The sequence below is a fragment of the Bos indicus genome, chromosome X (assembly GCF_029378745.1).
Source record: "Bos indicus isolate NIAB-ARS_2022 breed Sahiwal x Tharparkar chromosome X, NIAB-ARS_B.indTharparkar_mat_pri_1.0, whole genome shotgun sequence".
Lineage (NCBI taxonomy): Eukaryota > Metazoa > Chordata > Mammalia > Artiodactyla > Bovidae > Bos > Bos indicus.
In genome coordinates this window covers 82,309,541-82,335,728 of record NC_091789.1, presented here as the reverse complement: position 1 = coordinate 82,335,728, position 26,188 = coordinate 82,309,541, and the positions used below count along the sequence as shown (strand labels likewise).

The following is a 26,188-nucleotide window of genomic DNA, read 5'->3' as shown; positions in this document are numbered from 1 at the left end:
GCATATTATGTTGATTGATTTGTGGATATTGAAGAATCCTCGCATCCCTGGGATAAAGCCCACTTGGTCATGATGTATGATCTTTTTAATATGTTGTTGGATTCTGTTTGCTAGAATTTTGTTAAGGATTTTTGAATCTATGTTCATCAGTGATATTGGCCTGTAGTTTTCTTTTTTGTGGCATCTTTGTCAGGTTTTGGTATAGGGGAAATTTAAATGTATGAAAGTAAAAGAAGCCAATCTGAAGAGACTATTTACTATATGATTCCAATTATATAAAATTCTGGAAAAGGCAACACTATGAAGACAGTAAAAAGATTAGTGTTTGCCAGAGGTTTGGAGGGGAATAGGGATGAATAGGCAGAGCATGAGTTTTTACAGCAGTGAAAATATTCTATATGATATCATAATGATGAATATATGTCATTAACATAAAAAGCTATATCCAATGTAATTTAAACTTTCTTTGGCTGTGCAAAAGATACTTTAAAGCCCAATCATCATCAGTTTTCATTGTATTTTAGATATTTTCAGAAGGGCCAGATAATGGTGAGTTGTAGTTGATAAAATATGAGTAAGATAATTTACCAAATTTAACTAATTTTTCGTTTTTGTTCAATACATTTGAACTATTTTTTTTTAAATCTGGCCAGATTAAAAATACATATATCATAAATGAGATCACCCACTCACACTTCTTGCTTCTCTGCCCCTTTTGCTCTTCTCTTTTTTCTATAACAGATTTATTGAGGTATGATTTACATATGGTAATAGTCACTCTTTATATGCTCAATTCTATGAATTTTGACAAAAGAATACCACTACTTACAGTCAAGATATATAACATTTCATCACTCCATTTCATTACCCCAAAAAGTTCCCCCATACTCCTCTATAATGAGTCATTTCCCCTCACCCTTCCTCCTGGCATTCACTGATCTGTTTGACTACACAGTTTTGCCTTTTTTGGAATTACATATAAATGGAATCATTTGTGTCTGGCTTCTTTTCACTTAGCATAATGCCTTTGATAATTGTTCTAGTCATTTCATGTATCAGTAGTTTATTACTGTTTATTGCAGAGTTGTATTCCACTATATTAATGTATATTCACTTATTTATCCATTCATCAGTTGAAATACATTTTGAGTTATTGACACATTTTGGCAGTTATGAAAAATCTTCAAAAACATCTAGGTACAGGTTTTTTTATGAATATAATTTTTTTTTTATCTTGGCTAAGTACCCAAGAGACTGATTTCAGGATAATAGGGTAATTGTATGTTTAACTTTTAAGAAGCTGCCAAACTGTTTTCCAAAGCAGGTATACCATTTTTACATTCCCATCAGCATTGTATGAGATTTCCAGTTCCTCTACATCCTCACCAGTACTAGGTATTGTCATTTTTTTTTTTAAAAAAAAAAAAGCTTTTTTAGTGGTTATACAGGGGTATTGGTTTTAACATGCATTTCTTGAATGATTAATAATATTGAGCATCTTTTCATGTACTCAATTGCTATTCATGTCATGCATTTGTGTGTGTGTAAAATGTCTGTTCAAATCTTTTGCCCATATTTTAAACTGGATTGTTTGCTGTCTTCTTACTGAGTTATGAGTGTCAACTCACACTTGTACTCTGGATACCAGACTTTTATAAGACAAGTGTGTCATAAATATTTTTCTCAGTCTGTGGCTTGCCCTTTCATGTTCATAACAGTATTTTTCAAAGAGCAGAAGTTTTACATCTTGATGAAGTCTAGTGTTGATTTTTTAATGGATCATACTTTTGGTAATTATGAAATCTTTGCCTAACTAAAGGCTAGAAAGATTTTCCCCTATACTCGCTTCTAAAAATGTTGTTTTACTTGATCCATTTGTATTAATTTTTATATATGGTGTGATTATTGATATCTACAAAGCTCTCATACATATGATCACATTTGATAATCATTACATTAAAAAAAACTTTAAAGAAGGCATGTGGAGAATTTCAATCCCCATTTTATAAATGAGAAGACTGAGGATTAGAGGAGTGCTGTGTGACTTGCTCAAGGTCCCATAGCTGATAAGAGGTGAAACTGAAAGGTGTAAGGTAAAACTTTGATGAGAGTTCAGGTCTCCTGCTGTCTCAGTCCAGTGCTTTTGGAGCCAGCCACTAAGACTTAAGATGGCACCCCTAGCAAAATAAAGATTCCCAGTGGAGATCTGAACAACCTATTAGGTACTGAGGTAAGAGACACAGACAGTAGACTTGTCTAACCTCAGATTGTACTCCTCTGGCCCTTCTGGGGCTGCACAATCCAAGAGAGCCAGAAGCTGGCCTGGCTTGCTGTTCGGGTGACACTCAGTGAATACTCTTTGATGATGATGAAGACTTGGAACATACTCAGAGGAGAGCTCTCAAAGGAATTACAGAATTAGGAATTAAAGCTAAGAAGAAAAGTTAGGGAAACTAAGATTATTTAGCCTAGAAAAGAGAGGCTCACAATGAAACTTGGTAACAGCCTTCAAACAAAAAAAAGCTTGGGCTTTCTTTCTGATGGCTGAGCAAGAATCTAAGTAAAAGGGCAAATCTCTTCCTCCCTGTTGAGGATTGTTACAAGCACTTAAGAGCCTTTATAAACAGAGTAAACTCTTCTTTTCTTTTTTTTTTTTTTTTACTTTTTAGATATAAATTTATTTATTTTAATTGGAGGCTAATTACAATATTGTATTGGTTTTGCCATACATTGACATGATTCCGCCACGGGTGTACATGTGTTCCCCATCCTGAACCTCCCTCCCACCTCCCTCCCCATACCATCCCTCTGGGTCATCCCAGGGATTTGCCAAACATGGGCTCTGATGAAGAATTTCAGCAGGAGGGTTATATGACTCTCTTGTACAGTGTCCTTATAAATCTTTGTGTGACTCCTGAACCTGCCCTGTGTCAATTCCAGGAGGCCTTTGTCTGTGGCCTTCCTTACTCCTTAGTCTTAGCATTTTCATAGGACTGTTCCAGTGACCAAGACAAATCTTACCTAAGCTTCTAAAGGCTTAATTAACTTTCATGTTCCTTGGCACTGAAACCAAGTAGCCTAGTGCCTAAGGCTATAAATCTGGCTTAGTATCCCTGGAAGGAAGCCTGAAATGCTGGCTAGTCCAAATCTGACACCAGTGGTTGAATCCCCTGTTTTATATCTAGCCTCTTACACACTTCCAATGATGGGAGCTTCATTAATCCTAATTAGAGATATAATACAATGAACATTGGAGTAGAAATGAGAGTTAGGTCTGAGGCCCAGCTCTGCCACTTAACTTGCTATGTGATATTTGGCAAGTCCCTTCACATTTCTAGACTTGTTTCTTTATCAATAAAATGGTAGTAGAGGAATCTCTTTGTCTTAGTTTGTGTTTATTTAACTGCTATAACAAATAGCCCTCGAAAATTCAGTATCTTAAAGGAAAAGAAGTTTAATTCTTAGGTAACGTTCAGGGCAAGGGTTCCAGACTGGAGAGAAAGGAGGAACTCTACTCCATTCAGGGTCCCAGACAGAACTGATGGCAGTTCTTCCAGTCTTAATACATGGCATCCAAGGTCACTGCCATTATGGCCCCCAAGAAAACAGAAACATCATGGGAGTCTTTTTATGGTCCAAACCCAGAAGTGGTATGTGTCCTTTTTACCCACATTCTATTGGTCAGAATTCTGTAACATGGTCATACCAAATAGCCACAGGAAACAGGCTAAGAAATGTAGTGCAGCTGTGTGGTAGCTAGCTAGACATCTCTACCACAGACTTGATCTTTAAAGGCCTCTTGCCCCAGCTTTGAAGTTCTGGGTATGCTTATGAACTAGACCCCTGGTTCTCACATTGCCTTGTTACAGGAACTTTGAAAATTGCCTAACCTCTCTGGCCATTAGGGACTAACAGGCTGGCAGTGCAGGCCAACACAATGCCCCCTGTGAAAGGTCAGAGAAGAACTGACATACCAGATGCACCACCAGGTACCACATTAAACTAAGATGTCTTTGTGCTTCTTTTCTCTGCAGCATGGGTAGGAGCCCTGTCAATGGGAATGATCTTCTTCTGTTCTCCCATTGTGAGTATATTCACTGATCGTTTGGGCTGCCGAATCACAGCAACTGCAGGGGCTGCTGTTGCTTTCATTGGCCTCCATACCAGCTCCTTCACCAGGTAAGTCTAGGAATTGCTGGCCATTTGCCCTTGGCTTTTTTCTGGGTCTCAAATGGAGACACTCTTTTCATTACAGAATCCCCTGTGGCCTTTTCCATGTAGGGTCTTCAAATACCTTGCTCCCAGTAATTATTGTTCAATGGGATTTATCTAAGTAGAGTCCCCAAGGACATATTGGTAGGGAATATACCCAAAGAGGACTCAAGATTTCCAAAGTGGTAAGAGAAGCTTAAGCTTGGGCATTCATACAACTGAGCCCAGGTTCAATTTTGGCCACTGAATGGCAATGGAACAATTGATGAGTATCATTTCCCTCTCTGGGCCTCAATTTTTATATCTACAACATGAAATTAGATCAGGTCTTTTCAGGTGTGTCTTCCACTCTGCCATTCTATTTCCCTTCAATATGCCACACATCTCATGACCTCAACTGCCCTCCTAGGGATGAAAATCTAGAGTAAGACCATGTGAACACCTACCATTAGAGGATTCTTGGGTAATCTTATGCTGAAAAAGAGGTCAGCTGAGCCCAGGGCTGTTTGGCATTTCTGATCCTTTTCCATTTCTGCATGGCAATGAAAAGACCCTGACACTGGGAAAGATGGAAAGCAAAAAGAAAAGAGGGTGGCAGTGGGTTCTTGAGATGGTTAGATAGCATCACCAACTCAATGGACATGAGTTTGAGCAAACTCCAAGAGATAGTGAAGGACAGGGAAGCCTGGTTTGCTGCAGTCCATGGGGTAGCAAAGAGTTGGACATGACTTAGCGACTAAACAACAACAAATGTTAGGACAGTTTGGGACAGATAAAGATTCACATCTTGGGCATGAGAAAGGATATTCAGCAGCATCCCTCACTGAGATACAGACCCAACACCCAGCTATCCAACTAGACCTAAACTTGGTAAACTCAAATTCTGGTCCCATAGATCCCACTGGCAGAATTCGGTCAGTGTCTGGCAAGCAGTAGGTTACAAGTTCATATTCTCCTTATCTCTGCTGCTCTCCAGAAGCATATCTGTAGGAGAGGGGAGAAGGCAAAACACTCCACCACAGCTTGAGGAATATGGCTTTCCAAAAGAACTCCAATAATTTTCTGCCAAAGACACTTTGGAAGTTATGGTACCACCTACTTCCAATCTCCGGGTGTAGGAGAATGCTGACCTGGAGACATGGCTAACTTGTCAGAGACCTGTTTTCTGAGCTTGGCTTCCCAGAGGACCATAGTTATGCACTCTAGGCCTAAGGATCCACTCACAGCAGAGAATGATAATCGTGTTCTGCCACAACTGGGCCCTGTGAGATTGAGCCCACTTTATGACTTGAGCATTTCTGGCTGCCCAGTCTACCCTCCAGCAGAGCTTGGGTCTGGCCTGCAATAGTTTCTTGGCTTGGTTCTATCCAATTGGAACAGAGGCAGGGAAAACCACATCCTGTCTGTAATCTGCTCAGCCCTCCCAGGGCTGCAGCTCCAAATCTTTTCAGGACCCCTCTGGTGGCCGGCCTCATTTGCCCTCAGCAGGCTGGTGCCTGCTTCTTGTGGGAAGGAGTTAGGCCTCAGAAGCAGCTCCAGCCTCAGTGCTACTCAGCAGCGGCCTGTTTTTAAGGCCAAGCAGAGCAAAGTGTAAACAAATTAGCAACATACGGATCCCATTTTCTTTCCAATCCACATGAGCTCAGTTACAGGAGGGGAAAGAGCTCATATGTGCTTTCTCCTGGCATTCTTCTTTAGGCACACTGTTCCCCAGCCCTTAAGCTCCTCCCCCACTCCCTTTGCCCTTTCTGTAAGAACATCTTTAGAGCCAAGAAACTTTCTGGATGGCCTCACATCCAGTGGAATATGGTTCTGTTTATGGCTAGAATTCCAAGTCATCTCTCCTGTTGTGTCTAAATCAGGGCTCTGAGTTCCTTTGGGTGGTGTGAGATGGGGCGAAGTTTGAGCAGGGCTTTAGCAAGCCTACTCAGGGGCCTCCTGCCTCAGGGTGCAGGTAGAAATAGATCCACTACACAGCTCCCTGAATAGAATCCCATGCTTTACTCCCACTGGCCCCCTCCCTGAATGTCTGCTTCAGACCTTCATAATGCATTTCCCTTAGCAAGGCCCCTAGCTTGGGTCAATCCCAAAGGGTACCTCTATTCTAATGGAAGGAAGCCCCAAGGAATTTGACAGAAGAGGAGCAATTGGCTTAGCTATGTGTTCTAAGCAGAGGCAACCCTTTTGAAACCAAAGCCCTTGCTCATACCCAATGAATGCAAATAGATGGAAAGCAATGATGATGGTGATTGTCTTAGAGTCATGAGAGCTAGCACCACTTCATCTCTGTGCCATAGGTCCAGTCCTTTAGTATGAGGACTAGTCTATTCATGAAGAGGAACTGCCTGACCATGGGAAGCACTATGTTATTAAGTGGCCAGATAAAAAGTATTGCAAAATATGTGGAAGTATCAAAAAGAAAACACATTTTTTTACTAGTTTATGCCAGTGTCATCTGATGGCAGATGGCCAGCCAAGCTGACCTTCCCATAGCCTTTTCCATTCTGATACTTTGCCTTCTGTTATAGAAGCTTATGGCCAAAGCAGAGCCTAAGAGTTTTAGCCAGAACTTGTCCTACTTGGACAGGCCAATAACTTTTTTGAGGTCCCATTTCCCACCAAGTAGCCAAGCTACTCTGGGAAACTAGTCCATATAATGTCCAGGAACAGGAGCCAGGCTTCAGAAGTTAAAGGAACTCCTTATCTTAGGATCCCTATGGAGATTATTTAGGGCCTGGAGTAAAGGGTTTGGGGATATCCAGACCATGGGCATGGTTGGGGAAGGAGTATCTCTGAGGATACCACCAACCACTCTCTGAAATATTAAGGGCCCTGAGCATGGAGAAAGACACTGAAAAGTACCATGGAGGGTCTCAAACATCCAGAATCTTGGCTTCTTGCAGAATTTTCTTGTTACTTGGGATAAAGCTTTAGTTACCACCCTACCTATGTTGTCTAGATGAGCAGTGAAACTGTTCTCTCTAAGCCACTAATTTACTCTTGTAGCCCCTCATCTAGACTTTGCATAGGATAGTTGTGGCTTTCTTTTGAATAGTGCTGATGGGGCCCTATAATTCAAACTAGAGTCACACAGGCCTAGAGACAAGTCCAAGCTTTGCTCATCCCCAGTTATGCTGTGCTGTGCTTAGTCTCTCAGTCATGTCCAACTCTTTGTAACCCCATGAACTGTAGCCCACCAGGCCCCTCTGTCCATGGGGATTCTCCACACAAGAATACTGAAGTGGGTTGCCATGCCCTCCTCCAGGGGATCTTCCCAACCCAAGGATCAAACCCAGGTCTCCCTCATTGTAAGCAGATTCTTTACCATCTGAGCCACCAGAGAAGCCCAAGAATACTGGAGTGGGTAGCCTATCCCTTCTCCAGGGGATCTTCCCAACCCAGGAATCAAACCAGGGTTTCCTGCATTGCAGGTGGATTCTTTACCAGCTGAGCTACCAGGGAAGCACCCAGTATGCTACCTTGGGTAAATTACTTCTCTGAAACTCTGTCTCCCTATCTATAAAATGGGGATCAGAAGGTTCTATTTCTTGTCTATTCTGAGGGTCAGCAGTAACTGGGGCTGTGGGTTAAGGGTGGGGGATATAGATCTTGGTTGGTGGGGCGGGGGGGGGGGGGGAGAAGCCGAGAAGGGCAGGTAAATTGCTGGTCAGGCCTCTGAGAATAGCTCTTGGTGTCTCTCCCACAGCTCACTAAGCCTGCGTTACTTCACCTATGGGATTCTCTTTGGTTGTGGCTGTTCCTTCGCCTTTCAGCCATCTCTCGTCATCCTGGGCCATTACTTCCAACGCCGTCTGGGTCTGGCCAATGGTGTGGTGTCTGCTGGGAGTAGCATCTTCTCCATATCCTTCCCCCTCCTCATCAAAACACTGGGGGCTAAGATCAAGCTCGCTCAAACCTTCCAGGTGCTGAGTACCTTTATGTTTATTCTTACGCTGCTTTCACTCACCTACCGACCCCTCCTGCCGAGCTCGCAAGACACCCCAAGCAAGAGAGGTGTCCACACCCTGTGCCAACGCTTTCTGGCTCAGCTCAGGAAGTACTTCAACATGCGAGTGTTCCGCCAACGTACCTACCGCATCTGGGCCTTCGGGATCGCTGCTGCTGCCCTTGGCTACTTCGTTCCCTATGTACACCTGGTGAGAAATACCAGGGTGGGTCTACCCTACCTGACCCCAAAAAGCTGCCTGTAATCTGCCTGAAGTTCAGAGGGTAGAAGCAGAGGACATTGAAAGGGCAGAGCTAGGATCTTTGAAAAAAGACAAAAGAGGTATTTGGAGAGTAGGAAACAGCACAGGCTGAGAGAAGACCTCAGTGGGAAATGGAGGACGTTCCTTAGGGAAAGGCCTATGCCTATGGTTTCCCCTACTGATAAATCTAGATGGATGCTCAAGAGAAGATAAGCATCACTGAAATACAGGAGACTGCCCCTAGATGAACCAACAATAGGGTTTTCTAAGAGAGTGTCTTAAGGAATGCTGGTGTTTGTAGTCAAGTAATTTTGTTTAGGAAATAATGTATACTAGATCTGTCTACCTTCATAATGTGTAACAATCTTATAAAGGTACCAAAAGATCCCTAAATACAGTAAAAAACTCTATTAAGCTTTGTTTAACCAGCATCTACCCAACTTACATGATCATAGAAATGTTGGTTGTTTCCAGCTGCTATCTTCCACAGACATTGTGTTTCTTAAAACATAGTTTTGGAGTGTTACCTGGAAGCTGATGGATCCTTCTCCCTTGGTGACCTGTTGTTACCCTAGGCTGTCAGTTCTGGGTCAGGGAATGGGGAGACAATAAAGGAACTCCTAGATTTTTTTCAGTTGTTAAAGCTGTATTCTGTCCTGCCAAGGCTTGGAAGAGGCTTAGAGATACGCACTGTCCACTGAGCTGTTGCTCAGAAGCCCAAAATCCAGAGAGCCAAGGGATATGCAGCCTTTTAAGCTGTTGGAAACAACCAGAGAGCTGGTTCTGGAGCTAAGGCTACAGGGGAGGGGGCTGCAGGAGAAATCACTCTTGTTATGTTCCAGGGAAGTAAGCAGTAGAGGATTCTGGGTATGCCAACAATTAACCAGTCAGATCTTCTTCTTCCTCTTATCCTGGGGGCCTGGTGTTATGCTTTTCAGATGAAGTATGTGGAAGAGGAATTCTTGGAAATCAAGCAGACCTGGGTGCTCTTGGTGTGTATTGGGGCTACCTCAGGCCTTGGGCGCCTTGTGTCAGGCCGTGTCAGTGACTCCATTCCTGGACTTAAGAAGATCTACTTGCAGGTGAGTGTGACCACCCTGTCTACTCTGGACAGAACAGCCTTCCACATGATGCTAGGTTATCTCCAGCCTTTGGGATATAATGGTAGGGTATATCTGACACAGCTTGCTATGTAACATGGGAAATCAATTAAAGTCTCAAAGCCTCAGTTTCCCTAGGTTTCAAGTGAAGGTCATCATCCCTGTTCTGCTCCTTCCTCAAGATGGAATAAGGATCTAGTGAGAGCAGCCACTGTAAATGGAAACTCTAAGAACACTTTCAAAGAAAATATTTATTTATAGAAGTTCTACCATCTGAGAGAGGGAAACTGAAGCCAGGAATTAGATGTTGCCTGCCTTGAGGACTGAACTCATTGGCACCTTACTCTTTCTTGGAGGGTCTTAGGCATCTGTAGTACTCTGTGGCCCAATGTCTCTCTCTTCTAGGCCCAAGTGCATCATTTCTTATACCTCCAGAACTACTTGGCATCAAACACTGGCTCTCAAATGCCATCCTCTTGATGGACACAAAAAAAGTGCCAGAAAAGGCCAGACCTCACTTGCCCTCTCCAGGTCTCACTTTCCTCTTCTGTACAATGAGAATAATTCTTTCCTTCCTATCTCACCTCACAGGTGAGGATCAAAAGAAATAAAGATGTGACCAGGCTTTGAGAAGTAAAAAATGTTTTAACTATGCAAACTCATATTCTTTCTCAAAGTGACACAGGTAGCCTCATATTGTGGGCAGTATCCATGCTTGAGAGGCCACTTTCTGTGTGAACTAGGCTCTGGTCTGGCTTGAATACAGACTACTGCTCAAGCTGTCTTTATCTACTGGATAACAATATTGTCTTTCTGACCTGGCCCATGCTTCTTGCTACAGCAGAGGTAGCAAGTGTACCAGAAGGTACTCAAGTGTGGAACCCTATGGAGGAGTAACAGCAGCCCCAGATAACATATGGGTCATAAGGAATCCATTAGGAAGGTGGTTGAATTATGACTCTACTGGAGATGTCCTGAAAGCACTTCTAAGAGGCCCTGACTACACACAGCAGGGATTTCTCTGTCTTCTGATAGCCCCAACTCTTTTCCTAAATACCCTCATATATCTTGGATGAGGATATGAATAAGGTTTCCTATTGTTTTTAACTTTGTGTTAGATTTGCAAGAGCTGGTGAATCTGCTTTGTCAGAGCTTAGGGGCGCCATTATGGTCCATCCAATCCAACCTCTCATTACAGTGATGGAGAAACCAAGGAAAAGACTCAGATAGTCATGGCAGAGCTGAATTCCTATGTAGCATTCTTTTCATATTCTGCTTTACCCTAAGTGATGGATGGCAGAACCAAGTCCCAGACATGATAAGTGACTTGACCAAGGTCAAACCAAAAGCCTGTGATTGAGATAAACCAATTATGAAAATTTAATTTCCTGTGCCAATATCAGCAAGACCTTACCTGGGTGGCTTTTTGTATAGGACTATGTGTGGCTTTCCCAGCTTCTTCCACATGTCCCCATTGTGGCCAAAGGGTGCTGGAAATCAGGGTAAGTTAGCATTGCTTCTGCTGCTAAGTCGCTTCAGTCGTGTCCGACTCTGTGCGACCCCATAGATGGCAGCCCACCAGGCTCCCCCGTCCCTGGGATTCTCCAGGCAAGAACACTGGAGTGGGTTGCCATTGCCTTCTCCGAGTTAGCATTGGGCCAGGGCTTTATCTTGAGGAGTGGAAGTAGCCTTTGCCTACCCATATAGTTAATTTCTCAACATATTCCCTAGGAGAGAGGTAGAGCCCAAGCAGCTCTTGTTTTCTATTGTTCCAAGGGAGGAAGAGGCAATAACCAGTCAGAAACAGTACTAGGCTTATGGCTCAGTGCTTCTGCTGTCCATTTCCCCTACCTATCCAACATTCTCTCCCTTTTCTCACTCTTAGTTGACCCAGTTTTGCCACTTAAAAAAATAATCTTGGAGCTTTAAAGCTGAAACATATCTTCATCAACTCATAGTCCCAAATTCCTCATTTTATAAACTGAGGAACTGAGGCCCAGAGAGGGAAAGTGATTTGTTCAAACACATTGTGCTGGTAAGTGTCTTAGGCTGAGGGCATGAAACAATGAATGAACTTCTTCCTCTTGAGCTGCTCACAAGAATTTGCCTCCCTTTCTCCCTGGGTCAGAGCAGGAGTACAGGTCTGGGAGAGGAAAGTAGTGTACATAGCTTCAGGTTCAGAAAAGTCATCCACTAGACCTTCTGGCTCCTACTACTGACAGAGAGGCACATGTGTCTGGTGTAAAGCCCCTGGACAGTCTGTTGGAAAGCAAATAGTGACAACTTGCTGGACAACCTCACTTTGGGTCAAATCTTGAAACCTGTTTCTTTGTTCCAAGAGGGATTTTTAATTTCCAAACCTTGGCAAAGCCTCATGGAGGATATTAAGAGGCAGCTAGATACAATAGATAGTAATTGCCACCAGTTAACTTATATGCAGAGTACATCATGAGAAACGCTGGGCTGGAAGAAGCACAAGCTGGAATCAAGATTGCCGGGAGAAATATCAATAACCTCAGATATGCAGATGACACCACCCTCATGGCAGAAAGTGAAGAACTAAAGAGCCTCTTGATGAAAGTGAAAGAAGAGTGACAAAGTTGGCTTAAAGCTCAACATTCAGAAAACTAAGATCATAGCATCTGGTCCCATCACTTCATGGCAAATAGATGGGGAAACAGTGGAAACAGTGTCAGAATTTATTTTGGGGGGGCTCCAAAATCACTGCAGATGATGATTGCAGCCATGAAATTAAAAGATGCTTACTCCTTGGAAAGAAAGTTATGACCAACCTAGATAGCATATTCAAAAGCAGAGACATTATTTTGCCAACAAAGGTCCATCTAGTCAAGGCTATGGTTTTTCCAGTGGTCATGTATGGATGTGAGAGTTGGACTGTGAAGAAAGCTGAGCACTGAAGAATTGATGCTTTTGAACTGTGGTGTTGGAGAAGACTCTTGAGAGTCCCTTGGACTGCAAGGAGATCCAACCAGTCCATTCTGAAGGAGATCAGCCCTGGGTGTTCTTTGGAAGGAATGATGCTAAAGCTGAAACTCCAGTACTTTGGCCACCTCATGTGAAGAGTGGACTCATTGGAAAAGACTCTGATGCTGGGAGGGATTGGGGGCAGGAGGAAAAGGGGACGACAGGATGAAATGGCTGGATGGCATCACCGACTCGATGGACGTGAGTTTGAGTGAACTCCGGGAGTTGGTGATGGACAGGGAGGCCTCAGTTCAGTTCAGTTCAGTTGCTCAGTCGTGTCCAACTCTTTGTGACCCCATGAATCACAGCACGCCAGGCCTAACTTTACACGTAAAACAACTAGAAAAAGAACAAAAAAACCCAAGTTAGTACAAGTAAAGAAATCAAAGATTAAAGCAGAAATAAACAAAAAAGAAATGAAGGAAACAATAGTAAAGATTAATAAAACTAAAAGCTGGTTCTTTGAGAAGATATACAAAATTGACAAACGACTAGCCAGACTCATCAAGATAAAGGGAAATGAATCAAACCAACAAAATTAGAAATGAAAAAGAAATTGCAACAGACATCACAGAAACACAAAGGATCATACAAGAGTTTTATGAACTATTTGCCCATAAAATGGACAACCTGGAAGAAATGGACAGATTCTTAGAAAAATTCAACCTTCCAAGACTGACCAGGAAGAAACAGAAATTATGAGGAAGCCACTCACAAGCACTGAAATCAAAACTGTGATCAAAACTCTCCCCAAAAACAAAAGACCAGGGCCAGATGGCATCACAGGTGAATTCTATCCAATATTTAGAGAAGAGCTAATGCCTATTCTTTCCAAATTCTTCTGAAAAATTACAGAGGAAGGAATACTTCCAAACTCATTCTATGAGGCCACCATCACCCTGATACCAAAACCAGATAAAGACATCACACACACAAAAAAGAAAATTACTGGCCAATATCATTGATGAACATAGATGCAAAAATCCTCAACAAAATTCTAGCAAACAGAATCCAACAACACATTAAAAAGATCATACACCATGATCAAGTCAGTTTTATCCCACGGATGCAAGGATTCATCTATATATGAAAATCAATCAATGCAATATGCCATATTAACAAATTGAAAGGTAAAAGCCATATGATAATCTCAATAGGTGCAGAAAAAGCTTTCAACAAAACTCAGCACCCACTTATGATTAAAATTCTTTAAAAATGGACATAGGAGAAACCTACCTCAACATTAGTTCAGTTCAGTCACTCAGTCATGTCCAACTCTTTGTGACCCCATGGACTGCAGCACGCCAGGCTTCCCTGTCAATCACCAACTCCCAGAGCTTGCTCAAACTCATGCCCACCGAGTTGGTGAGGCCATCCAACCATCTCATCCTCTTGTGTCCCCTTCTCCTCCTGCTGTCAATCTTTCTCAGCATCGGGGTCTTTTCCAATGAGTCAGTTCTTTGCACCAGGTGGCCAAAGTATTGGAGCTTCAGCTTCAGCATCAGTCCTTCCAATTAATATTCAGGACTGATTTCCTTTAAGATTGACTGGTTTGATCTCCTTGCAGTCCAAGGGACTCTCAAGAGTCTTCTCCAACTCCACAGTTTAAAAGCATTAATTCTTCAGTGCTCAGCTTTCTTTATAGTCCAACTGTCACATCCATACATGACTACTGGAAAAACTATAGCCTTGTCTAGACAGACCTTTGTCAGCAAAGTAATGTCTCTGGTTTTTAATATGCTGTCTAGGTTGGTCATAGCTTTTCTCCCAAGGATCAAACATCTTTTAATTTCATGGCTGCAGTCACCATCTGCAGTGATTTTGGAGCCGAAAAAATAAAGTCTGTCACTGTTTTCATTGTTTCCACATCTGTTTGCCATGAAGTGATGGGACTGGATGCCATGATCTTAGTTTTTTGAATGTTGAGTTTTAAGCCAACTTTTTAACTCTTTCACTTTCATCAATAGGCTCTTTAGTTCTTCACTTTCTGCCATGAGGATGGTGTCATCTACATTTCTGAGGAGGCCATATACAAGAAACCCACAGCAAACATTATTCTCAATGGTAGGAAACTGAAAGCATTCCCTATAAGATCAGGAACAACACAAGGGTGCCCAATCTCACCACTATTATTCAACATAGTTTTGGAAGTCCTAGCTATCACGCTCAGAGAAGAAAAAGAAATAAAAGGAATCTAGATTGGAAAAGAAGAGGTAAAACTCTCACTGTTCACAGATGATGTGAAACTATAGATATAAAACCCTAAATATACTATCAGAAAATTACTAGAGCTAATAAGTGAATTTAGTAAAGTCACAGGATACAAAATCAATACACAGAAATAATTTGCATTCCTATACACTAACAATGAAAAATCAGAAAGTGAAATTAAGGAATCAATCCCATTTACCACTGCAACCAAGAAGAATAAAATACCTAAGAATAAATCTACCTAAGGAGACAAATGGAGAAGGAAATGGCAACCCACTCCAGTATTCTTGCCTGGAGAATACTTTGGACAGAGGAGCCTGGCAGGCTACAGTTCATAGGATCGCAAAGAGTCAGACATGACTGAGCTACACACACACACACACACACACACACACACACAAGGAGCCAAAAGAGCTGTATACAGGAAACTATATGACTGATGAAAAAAAAAATGACATAAACAGATGAAGAGATATTCCATGTTCCTGGGTTGAAAGAATCAATATTGTGAAAATAACTATATTACCAAAAGCAGTCTACAGATTCAATGTAATCCCTATCAAATTACCAATGGTATCTTTCATAGAACTAGAACAAAAAATTTCACAATTTGTAGGGAAAAGATCCCGAATAGCTAAAGTAATCTTGAGAAAGAATGGAACTGGAGGAATCAACTGTACTGACTTCAGACTATACTACAAAGCTACCATCATTATAACAGTTTGGTACTGGCACAAAAACAGAAATATCAACCAATGGAACAAGATAGAAAGCCCAGAGATAAACCCACATACCTACGGGCACCTTATCTTTGACAAAGGAGGCAAGAATATACAATGGAGAAAAGATAGTCTCTTCAATAAGAAATGCTGGGAAAAGTGGACAGCTACATGTAAAAGAATGAAATTAGAACACTACTTAACATCACGGTGATGCCATCCAGCCATCTCATCCTCTGTCTTCCCCTTCTCCTCCTGCCCCCAATCCCTCCCAGCATCAGAGTCTTTTCCAGTGAGTCCACTCTTCGCATGAGGTGGCCAAAGTACTGGAGTTTCAGCTTTAGCATCATTCCTTCCAAAGAACACCCAGGGCTGATCTCCTTCAGAATGGACTGGTTGGATCTCCTTGCAGTCCAAGGGACTCTCAAGAGTCTTCTCCAACACCACAGTTCAAAAGCATCAATTCTTAACATCATACACAAAGATAAACTCAAAATGGATTAAAGACCTAAATGTAAGATGAGAAACTATAAAGCTCTTAGAGGAAAACACAGGCACAACGTTTTATGACATAAATCATGGCAAGATCTATGTCCCACCTCCCAGAGTAATGGAAATAAAAACAAAAATAAGCAAGTGGGACCTAATTAAACTTGAAAGCTTTTGCACAGCAAAGGAAGGGCTTCCCAGGTGGCACCAGTGGTAAAGAACTCGTCTGCCAATGCAGGAGATGTAAGAGATGTGAGTTCAATCCCTGGGTTGGGAAGGTCCCCTGGAAGAGGGCATGGCAACCCACTCCAGTATTCTTGTCTGAAGAATCCCATGGATAGAGAAGCCTGGCGGGCTATGGTCCATAGGTTGCAAAGAGTTGGACACGAGTGAAGTGACTTAGCAGCAGCAGCATGACCCAATAATCCCACTACTGGGCATATACCCTGAGGAAACCATAATTGAAAAAGACACATGTACCCCAATGTCCATTGCAACACTATTTACAATAGCTAGGCATGGAAGCAACCTAGATGTCCATCGACAGATGAATGGATAAGGAAGTTGTGGTACATATAAACAATGGATTATTACTCAGTCCCAAAAAAGGAATGCACTTGAGTTGGTTCTAATGAGGTGGATGAACCTAGAGCCTATTATAGTGAAGTCAGAAAGAGAAAAACATCATATGTTAATGCATATGTATGGAATCTAGAAAGATGGTACTGATGAATCTCTTTGCAGGGCAGCACTGGAGGTGCAGACATAGAAAACCTACTTGTAGACATGGGGAGGATGGGAAGGAGAGGGTGGAATGGATGGAGAGAGTAGCATGGAAACATATATAGTACCATATGTAAAATAGACAGCTGGGGCGGATTTACTGTATGACTCAGGAAACTCAGTTCGGGGCTGTGTGACAGTCTAAAGGGGTGAGATGGGGTGGGAGGTGGGAGAGAGTTTCAAGAGGGAGGGGACATTTGTATACCTGTGGTTGATTCCATGTAGATGTATGCCAGAAACCAACACAATATTGTAAAGCAATTATCCTTCAATTAAAAATAAATACATATTTTAAATTAACTAATTATTTTTTAAAAAACCAGTTGTTTCCAGTGGCCCTTCTCTCTACTGAGAGGGAAAAACCAACCACTGGAAAGGCAGCTTTATTACTTCAGAGTCATTTTACTCAGCCCAAGGAAAGCCCAGTGGCTAAGTCAGTGTCCCCGAGGCTGGCTTCAGGCTCCCTAGACCTCCTCTGAGTGCCCTGCTTCTCCTTAGAGCCCCCTTTGTTGCCTTGGCAGGGTGCTCAGACAAATCCAGAAGCCCCCAGAGCCACACTGCCTTGAGCATCTGAGATGGTGGTGTGTCCCATGTCCTAAAACCTAAAGAACCTGGGTGAACCTCCTGGTGGTCTCCCTAATACTAAGGTGTTTTCTTTTAGAAAACTGCTTTTGGCAGTCTCCCACAAAAATGGGCACTGGATCCTTCCCCATTTCAGGAAGCTGTGCCTTCCATTCATGCCCCCATCTAATCATTATTCAAGTCATCCTCACTTCCTCCCCTTCCTCTTCCTAAATCTAACTTGGATATGAAAACACCAGCATGGTCTGGTTCCAGACCCTGATGCCTGTGGCAGACAAACACAGGATCAGAAAGCAGAAACAGCAATTCCCTTTATCTCAGAGTCTAGTCAAAAGACATCTTCTTGAGGACAGGGGCCATGTCCTTTCTTTTAAAAATCTTGACAATCAACGTTAAATAGGGGCTCTCTTTAAAACTTTGAATTCTAAGTCCTTCTAAATGACTTAGAAGGAACTTAAGTAACTATTTAGTCCACTGGGCTTTCTGTTGACATCCCCTTGTCCCATTTTTCATGGGCTTCCCTGGTGGCTCAGATGCTGAAGAATCTCCCGCCTGCAATGTGGGAGACATGGGTCCAATCCCTGGGTTTGGAAGATCCCCTGGAGAAGGGAATGGCTACCCACTCCAGTATTCTTGCCTGGAGAATTCCATGGACAGAGGAGCCTGGTGGGCTACAGTCCATGGGGGTCACAAAGAGTGGGACACAACTGAGCAACTAACACTTTGCCCCATTTTACAGACTGTATAAATAAGGCCCTGAGAAGGAGATGTGATTTACTATGTGGGCTTCATGGGCAAGCACAACATGACCTCAGGCTGTTGTTCCTTTAGGTCATCTCCTTCTTGCTCCTGGGCCTGATGTCCATGATGATTCCCCTCTGCCGGGGCTTCGGGGGCCTCATCGTTGTCTGCCTCTTCCTGGGCCTGTGCGATGGCTTCTTCATCACCATCATGGCCCCCATCGCATTTGAGCTGGTGGGCCCAATGCAGGCCTCACAGGCCATTGGCTACCTCCTGGGTATGATGGCCCTGCCAATGATTGCTGGACCCCCCATTGCAGGTGAGTTTAACATTGCAGGGAGAGCATGAGTGGGGGAGTCCTGTTTTCCTTGGGACCTAGCCCTCCTAATTGCCTCTGCTTAAAGTCCCTTTCTCCCTCTTCTCTCTTCAAGTAGTCTCATCAGAGTGCATGAAACCTCTTACCACTATTGATGAAAGAGACTAAGCACAGTATATGTGCATGGATTCATTTGAGGGGATGGGCATTTCATGGCTGTGAGTTTTTATTGTAGACAGCATGGCTGATTCCAGGAGGGCAGAGAGAATAATGGGTTTGGCCTTCTGACCATTCTATTGAACCCAAATCTTCTCTCTCTCTCTCTGTCTTCACAAGCAAGTAATTATTTTCAAGGTAGTTGAGCAGGAAGAGAAACAAAAGTGGGCCCTGGTTTTATTAATACTTAGAGACATCCCTCCTTCCCCTACCAACTTCTGAACTGAGCCTGTAGAAAACATTTAATTAAGACCACAACTCAAGACTGGACCAATGAAGCTCACTTATAGCAGGCAACAGGCAAAGTGTTGGCTTGCCATCTTTCAGCACTCCTAATTTCTCTTTCTACTTCCAAGGAGGGCATGGTTTGTACCCTAGAGAACACAAGAAACAAAGAAAACTAATAAGAGACATCATTTCCTCTCTTTATGATTTATTGCAAATATTGATTCATGGGATAGTGTCTCTTAAGCTAGCCAACTAGGCTAACTCAACAATTATTCCTTGAATACCAGTTCAGTGCCAGGTGTTGTGAGGGCACTGGTTGTACTGCATTACAGTGACAAAGGCTCCTACTCAGGCCATTGTACAATGGCCACACTGTCCACTGGGGGAGGCGAGCCTTTACCTAACTCCTGATTCCAAATGTGGATCCCAGAACCCATATCTCTTTCCACTTGCTTACCTCCTAAGCAGCCCCAGGACCTACCTGCCTTTCATTAGTACTGTTTCTGGGCTCAACCTCCCTATGAGGTATCCCACATTAGCTTCTGGAGGTGAGCAGAGAAGACTCCATGTACCATGCCAAACACATTCACCACACTGGCAACCTAGAAGAACCCAGAGGGGCCAACCATATCTGTAACTTGAAGGAAAGACACACCTATACCCTAACCCTAACCCTAACCCTAGCCTCCTCTTAGGGCAAATGGGCACTTCAAAGAAAGGGAAAAAGGGAACTTGGCTGAATTATTACATAAGAACACTCTAGCCTAAGTTGGGTGTGAGAAGGTGTATCGCTGTGAACCAAGACAAGTCTTGGTCATCTTCTGTGTTCTTTTAAAATAGCCTCCCTCCATACCTATCTCCATACCTTGGAGTGACTAGAAGTTAACTGTAGCTTATGAAAGTAAAAAATGGAGAACTTTGAGAAGTTTCATTTGCCTCTTTCATAATAAGCATTTGCCTCAAGAGCCTACAGTCTCAGTGGCTCAGGGAGGAGCTGCTTGTCTTTGTAATAGAGGTTTTGTGTCTTCCATCAAGGAGTGTTTAAACTGAGTTGGGCTCCCAGGTCAAGGCAGTACAGGCCAAGATTCTCTGGATAGGCATTTTGATGGCTTCTAAAAGAAGCAGAGAACATCTTTGTATAGTAGAGCAAAGCTAAACTTGACTTGTCTCTGTTAACTTTTCAGGCCTCCTCCGCAACTGTTTTGGGGACTATCATGTGGCCTTCTACTTTGCCGGTGTACCCCCAATCGTTGGGGCAGTAATCCTCTTGTTCGTCCCTCTGATGCATCAAAGGATGTTCAAGAAAGAGCAAAGGGATTCCAGCAAGGATAAGATGCTGACCCCTGACCCAGACCCCAATGGAGAGCTGCTGCCGGGCTCCTCTACCCCTGAGGAACCAATCTAATGCCTTTTATTTGCCATCGTGTGCTCCTCCCCAAACCTTTCCCTTCACCTTGCCCTGCTCGGCATTTACATTTTTGCCACCAGCACACTTGTTCCCAAACCTGCACACACAGCATTTCAGCCACCTGACCATCCCCTTGGAGCCAAAGCTCCAGGTGTTCCAAACTTATTAACCAAATTCTCCCCATGAATGCCTTTAAACTTGCCAGGGTCGTCTCCTTCCAGGCTTTAGGAAAGCTTGGGATCACCCCCTGGCCTTTGGAACCTCTCCATAAACTTTGTAACTCTTGGGGGAGGAGAAGGATGGGAATTCCTGGCCCAGCTTGTTAGTCACCCACTAAAAGCAGCTGCCAAAGGTGCTACTGTATCCCCAGGAGCCTGGTGGGAAGATCTAAATCTCTGGGTGCTGAGGAATTCCTTGACATCTTTCCTTAGGAAGCATTGAGAGGTGTGGCAGAAAGGGCATAGAGGTAAAATGACACAAGGAATCTTGTTTAGCCTCAGTGTCTCTGAGGGCTGTGGCTTCCCAAGAGGTGTGGGTGACATCATTTTACAAGTGTATAGGGAGTCTCTCCATCATAAGGTTAGTTAACAGTCTGCCTCCTTCTTTCCTTCCTCCTTTTATTCCTCCACTGCCTCTTTTCCCTTCTCATTCACCTCTATTTCTTTTCATAACTGTCATAGACTAATGGGAGCTTGAAGAAAGGAGGGACCCAGACCCTGGAACAATCAACCCTCATCTTGGCCCAACCCTCCCCTAACACTAGCATCAATTCAACTCATCTCAGGCTGAGCCACATCTCACCGTTTGGCTCAAGCTCCTATAATCAACTGGAATAATAGAATATCACATAGGAAAGGGACCTTAAACACTATAAAGTTCCATTCACTGATTTTTACAGATTTTCTGGGCTAATGCATTAACCTGCAGGTTGCCTCAGCTCCCCATCCTTATATCCACCTGTCAAAATGTGAAGAAATTCCTCTCATCTCAGGAGGCAGAGGGAGACTGATGACAGGGGGAATGGCATGGTGGGGGAGGGGCAATAATTATTGACCTGGGGAAGGACCAATTCCTCCATCGCTCATTATTCATGACAGGTCAACATTTTCACCTGGGCCAAGCCAGGAAAAGAACTGTTTGAGGGAAAATCGTATTTCCAACCTGGATCCCCCAAATGTAGAGGCAGCAGCTGCACATAGGGTTGGAAAACTTCTTTTAGGAAGAGCAAACCATCACAGCCTTTACTACCCAATGTGTCCCCCATGCTGGGCATCCTGGACCACTCAGTTAGTGGGAATTAAAGGTGCCAGGGAAGATAGACTCTGGACCATCTTCATCCTCTGAAGTAGGTGCCAGGTGCTTCCCTATGCCTAGGCTCTGGCTGGCACTCTTGCTGAAAAGAATTTCCAGCCAGGCTGTGTCCAGCTAGCACAACTCACCTTATTAGGAGCTCACCCACTTTCTTCATTCAGCCTCTTTGTGTCTCTCCCATTCTAGGTCTTTTTCTGTTGTATTCCTGTTACCCTAATCTTCTCACCAGGCACTTTGGCTGTCACTTAGAGCTAACAGTGACTTGCTATTCCGAGCCAGAGCCATCCCAGGGCCAGGAGGATTAGGTTGCCCCTGAGGAGCTCCAAAGAAGACAGTGGTCCCCACCCATGAGTTTTTCCGTTACAGACAGGCAGCTGGGGCATGGTTGGCCTCTGATGACTTCATTCAAGGCCAAACTCTGGAGCCCCCTCCATTGGTCCCAGTCCAGCTCTTATCAACTCCCCAAAGGAAAACCCATTGGTTCTTGGCTCTGTGAACATGAAGGGGCCTGCCTAATTACTACCCTGTTATCCCAAACAGCAGTAGAACAGGACAAGCTGGCCCCCAGGAGCTTTGTAACTCCCAGAAGAAGACACTGAAAATATTGGAGCAACAAAGCTCCTGATTCCATTCTTCCCTGCCCACCCCCACCAAGTCACCTGAGGGCAGTTCTGCAGGGCCTCTTTTGTTGCTCACGGTGTGGACAGCTCTTAAGAATCAGGCTGCCACCCACTTCTCTCCAGATGAAGGAAAGACATCCATGGGTCACAAATCTGCTCTATCAGGTGTCATATAACATGGCAAGGTGTCAGTTTACTTCTTCCACACATGTACATGTGCATGTGTGTGCTTGTGCACTTTTGGGGAGAATGTTGGTTGGTGAAAGCAGCACAGTATTAATATTTAGGGTAAGATGCGGCTTCTTATGCACTACAGTTAAATCAAGGAGAATGAACAAAACTTGGGAGCTTGAGATCTGGGACATTTAAATACTCAAAAGGTTTGGAACAAAATAAACAAATCTAAAAATCCAGCTTTGGTGTGTATGTTGCCTACACTGGTGAAATAGTCCTAATCTGGTTAACAGCAGAAGTTTAACTTCAGAACTGAAATCATTTCACATCAAATTTCTGCCAGGGTCTATATTTTGTGAGAGCAGAAATTGGAGAAGGAGCTATATAGGGGTTTGAAGTTGGGTGAACTAATCCAACTAGGATTGGATTTTTAGGGAGCTCTGAAGTGAAAAAGTGTTTACTTCACAAAATGAGAACATGGTTAGTGGCTGGGTTGGAGTAGAGGTCCCACCAAAGCTACCACCTTGTTACAAGAATGCCGTGTTGAAAACTATCAAAGACCTTGCCAATAATCCAGTGTAAGCCCCTTTTCTTCTCCCTTGTTATTGATGGGGTAACTTGAAGTGACTAGTATAGTTGGGTTATATAACCAAGCAGCAGCCTAAAATTGAGGGTAACACAGAAGAGAGATCTATAGCAATGACAAAGTATAACCTTAGAATGTCTGTTGTTCATACTCTGCATTGAATTTAACTGGGGACACTAATGTCTGGATAAAAGGCACTGCAGCAGGTTCACACAGAAAATCAGTGACAGAGTAGGTTGAAACTTTGAACTCAGGTCACTGACTTCCAGTCCAGTCCAAACCTCTCATTTCACAGATGAAGAATCTGACACAAGGAGGGGGAAATAACTTGCCCACTTCATTCAACAAGTACATATCGAACCCATCTGCAAATGAGTGTTGGCAGGACCAGCTCCAAGCAAAAATGAAATCTGAGCCAAATCTGACTTTTAGCATAGCCCATTTTTTCACAATTAACTCTCACTTCCAACTGACATACACTTTTGGAATTCTCTCTTCTCAAGCCATTCCAGACTTTCATGCAGCCTTAGCCTTGGAGAGCTGGTCCCACCTATTGCCCTTCTAGCCTCAGCAACCCAAGACATACAAATAAAGCCAATCTCCCTGTGGCTATACACTGGACAGGATAGGAGTGGAAGGGACTGGTTTCCTTTGCAAGAAGGTGGTTTACCACCCAGCTCTTGGCTATTGTTTCTCCCCTGACTCAGTGCAGGCATCCTCAAGCCACCAGCCTCATCTCTTCCCACTGAGACTAATTACCCTGTTCTGCTGCCTGGCCCCAGGCTCTCCCACCCAAGGTCTGCTGCCCCCTCGATCCCTCCTCTAGGAGCTCCAAGGCCCTAGTCTGTGTTTGATCACTCAGGATCATTAGATTTCAAAGCCTTTTCGTGTCTGAAGAGGCAACCAGCAGTTCCCTGCCTCTTCACAGCAGCAGAGCAGGCCAGCTAACAGGAACTACAGGTCCTCCAGCAAAACCCTGGTCTCTGACAGCTGGTGCTTAGATAGCGTGGGTGCTGGTTTGAACCACAGCCTTTGAAGCAAGTTCAAATTCTAATAAGCTGAAATGTAGAGGAGACTCCAGAAGAATAAGAAAAGGGATTAAATACCCAACTTCTGCAGGCATTGAGAAGGCTTTACTTTAGAAGGCCTTTCAAATCTTGCGTTTCAGCTCTCTCTAGTGGTCACAAGAAGCAAAGTTCCATGCCTGGTTTTCAAATCATTGCAGTAATATTTTCTAGGGACCTGCTTTGACAGGCATTTTGTTAGAACCCAGGGATTTCGCGAATGAAAGGAACAGAAGTGGAGAAAAAAGAGAAGAAACACAAGAAGGAATTTGAACTACCTGCTTTCCAAGATGCCTTTTCCTCTTCTGGATCCCAGTGCCTGGAGCCTATGGACCTTAAAGCCTTTGGCACAGGCAGGGGCCACCACGCCCCTTCCGGGATGGAGGCCTCAGCATTTCCCCCTCCCTTTTGCCCTAAGACTGGCCTCCCCCGGCCAGAACCTCTCAGAAGAACTACACTCTCCTCAGCGTTGGTTTCTTGCTGAGCCGGGGCGAGATAAAATTAGTCCATTGCTCACGACTAACAAGTGTCAACCCACGTCCAGCTGGAGGGAGAGAAGGACAGAGCTAACTCATGGGTGTTCCTGCTGGCCAGTCGACATGGGGGTCTGACTTCGGCTGTCCGACAACCCTGGCCCAGGGCCTCCTCATTCCCCTGTCCCACCTGCCCCAGAGATGGGGAACTAGAAAGGGGCGGGGCGACCACTACCCTACTTTCCCCAACACACACCCACCCTACACTGCCCTCGCAACGACTGGGGACTGGGCCGTGGGATCTGCAGATGTGAGTGCTAGCCGGCACCATTTCCCGCCAGATCCCCATGCCCACTCCAACTTGGAGAATGCCTGAGGATGGAGATGGGGCTTGGGTGGGGGGCAGCTCACCGGCCCTGGCTGCTCTCCTGGTCCTCCCACTGACTTCGGGTCACTTTAAGCAGGGTGGTGGGTGGTTCTTCCCCCTCCGTGGCTTTCCATCCATTTCCCTGTCTGGAAGGCATCGGAACCCGGGAGACGTGCCAACTGAAACGCATCTGCTCCTGCTACTCAAATGGGAATCAGACCCATCCAGGAAAACCAAGTCTTCCCTCTCAGAGGAAGAGGGTGGGAAAGAAGGTGGGAGGGCCCAACTCCGGGCCCTGCCAACTGTCTGGGGAGCCAGATGGATAGACAGCAGCTGGGCATGTCCTGACCTCAGCTCCTCCTCAGTACCCCACTCCCACTGCCCTGCCCGGGCCACCACCACCAGGGATTGCAGCATTGTCGCCCCCATCAAGCTTTGGGTCGAGAAACCTGGAGGTGATTCTGTCTGGGCCATCCAATAACAAGCCCCCCACCCCAGCGGCTCCCTACCAGATCTGTCCCCAAGGTCCTGATGGTGGGGTCAACCTGCAACTAGCAAGGACCTAAGGGCATCCCAGGTGGTGCTGGTGGTAAAGAACCACCTACCAATTCGGGAGACATAAGAGATGTGCTTCCATCCCTGGGTTGGGAAGATCCCATGGAGGAGGAAATGGGCAATCCACTCCAGTATTTCCCTGGAAAATTCCATGGACAGAGGAGCCTGTCAGGCTGTAGTCCATAGGGTTGCAAAGAGTTGGACATGACTGAAGTGACTTAGCATGTTCACATGCAAGAGATTCCAGGCAGGAGGCCTGCCAGTATGAGGAGACTAGAAGCAAGAACTACCTTCAGAAAATGCTCTGCTCTGGCCCAGAGCAGCTATCCTCCTCTCTCTTCTCTCCAACCTCCAACCCTGGGTTGGCTGTCCCCATAAAAGTTGTCCCAGAACCCCCAAGGGACAACCACACTGGCTGATCAAAGCTCTTAATTCAGGCCGGCTCTCCCAAAACAGTGTCCCCAGATCCTACTCAAGATGAAGGTGAGCACCCACCAGATGCCCTAGGCTCACACAGGTGAACTAGCAGGATTTCCTAGGGTTCAGAACCCTCCTTAAAACCTGGACAGATCACCAGGAATGGAACAGGTTAACTTTAAGACCTGCCCCCTCAATTTGTTCCCCACCCAACACTCCTCCACCTTACTCTCCAACAACCTACTTCCTTCAGCTGGTTGCCTAAGAAGGGGTGAAAGAGGGGGCCAGGGCAACCATCTCCACTGCCCTCCCACACACATGCACATACATCCTTTCTCTCCCCAAGATGGAGTCTTCTGAGGCCCAGCCTTGCAGATTCTTCTGCCTTAAAGCCTATAAAGGCCAGAGATTCCTCCTGTCAGT

The 26,188-nt window shown here is 44.5% G+C and overlaps 1 protein-coding gene across 1 annotated transcript in view; it reads left to right on the top strand.

Moving 5' to 3' along the window:
* Positions 1-22,542, top strand: part of SLC16A2 (solute carrier family 16 member 2) — a 132,247-nt gene extending 109,705 nt beyond the window's left edge. The window contains exons 2-6 of the mRNA XM_019956352.2: positions 4,035-4,179; positions 7,919-8,369; positions 9,359-9,502; positions 18,121-18,349; positions 19,975-22,542. Coding sequence (XP_019811911.2) covers positions 4,035-4,179; positions 7,919-8,369; positions 9,359-9,502; positions 18,121-18,349; positions 19,975-20,195 — 1,190 coding nt within the window. The 3' untranslated portion in view covers positions 20,196-22,542. The remainder of the gene's footprint in view (positions 1-4,034; positions 4,180-7,918; positions 8,370-9,358; positions 9,503-18,120; positions 18,350-19,974) is intronic.
* Positions 22,543-26,188: the final 3,646 nt, after the last annotated feature.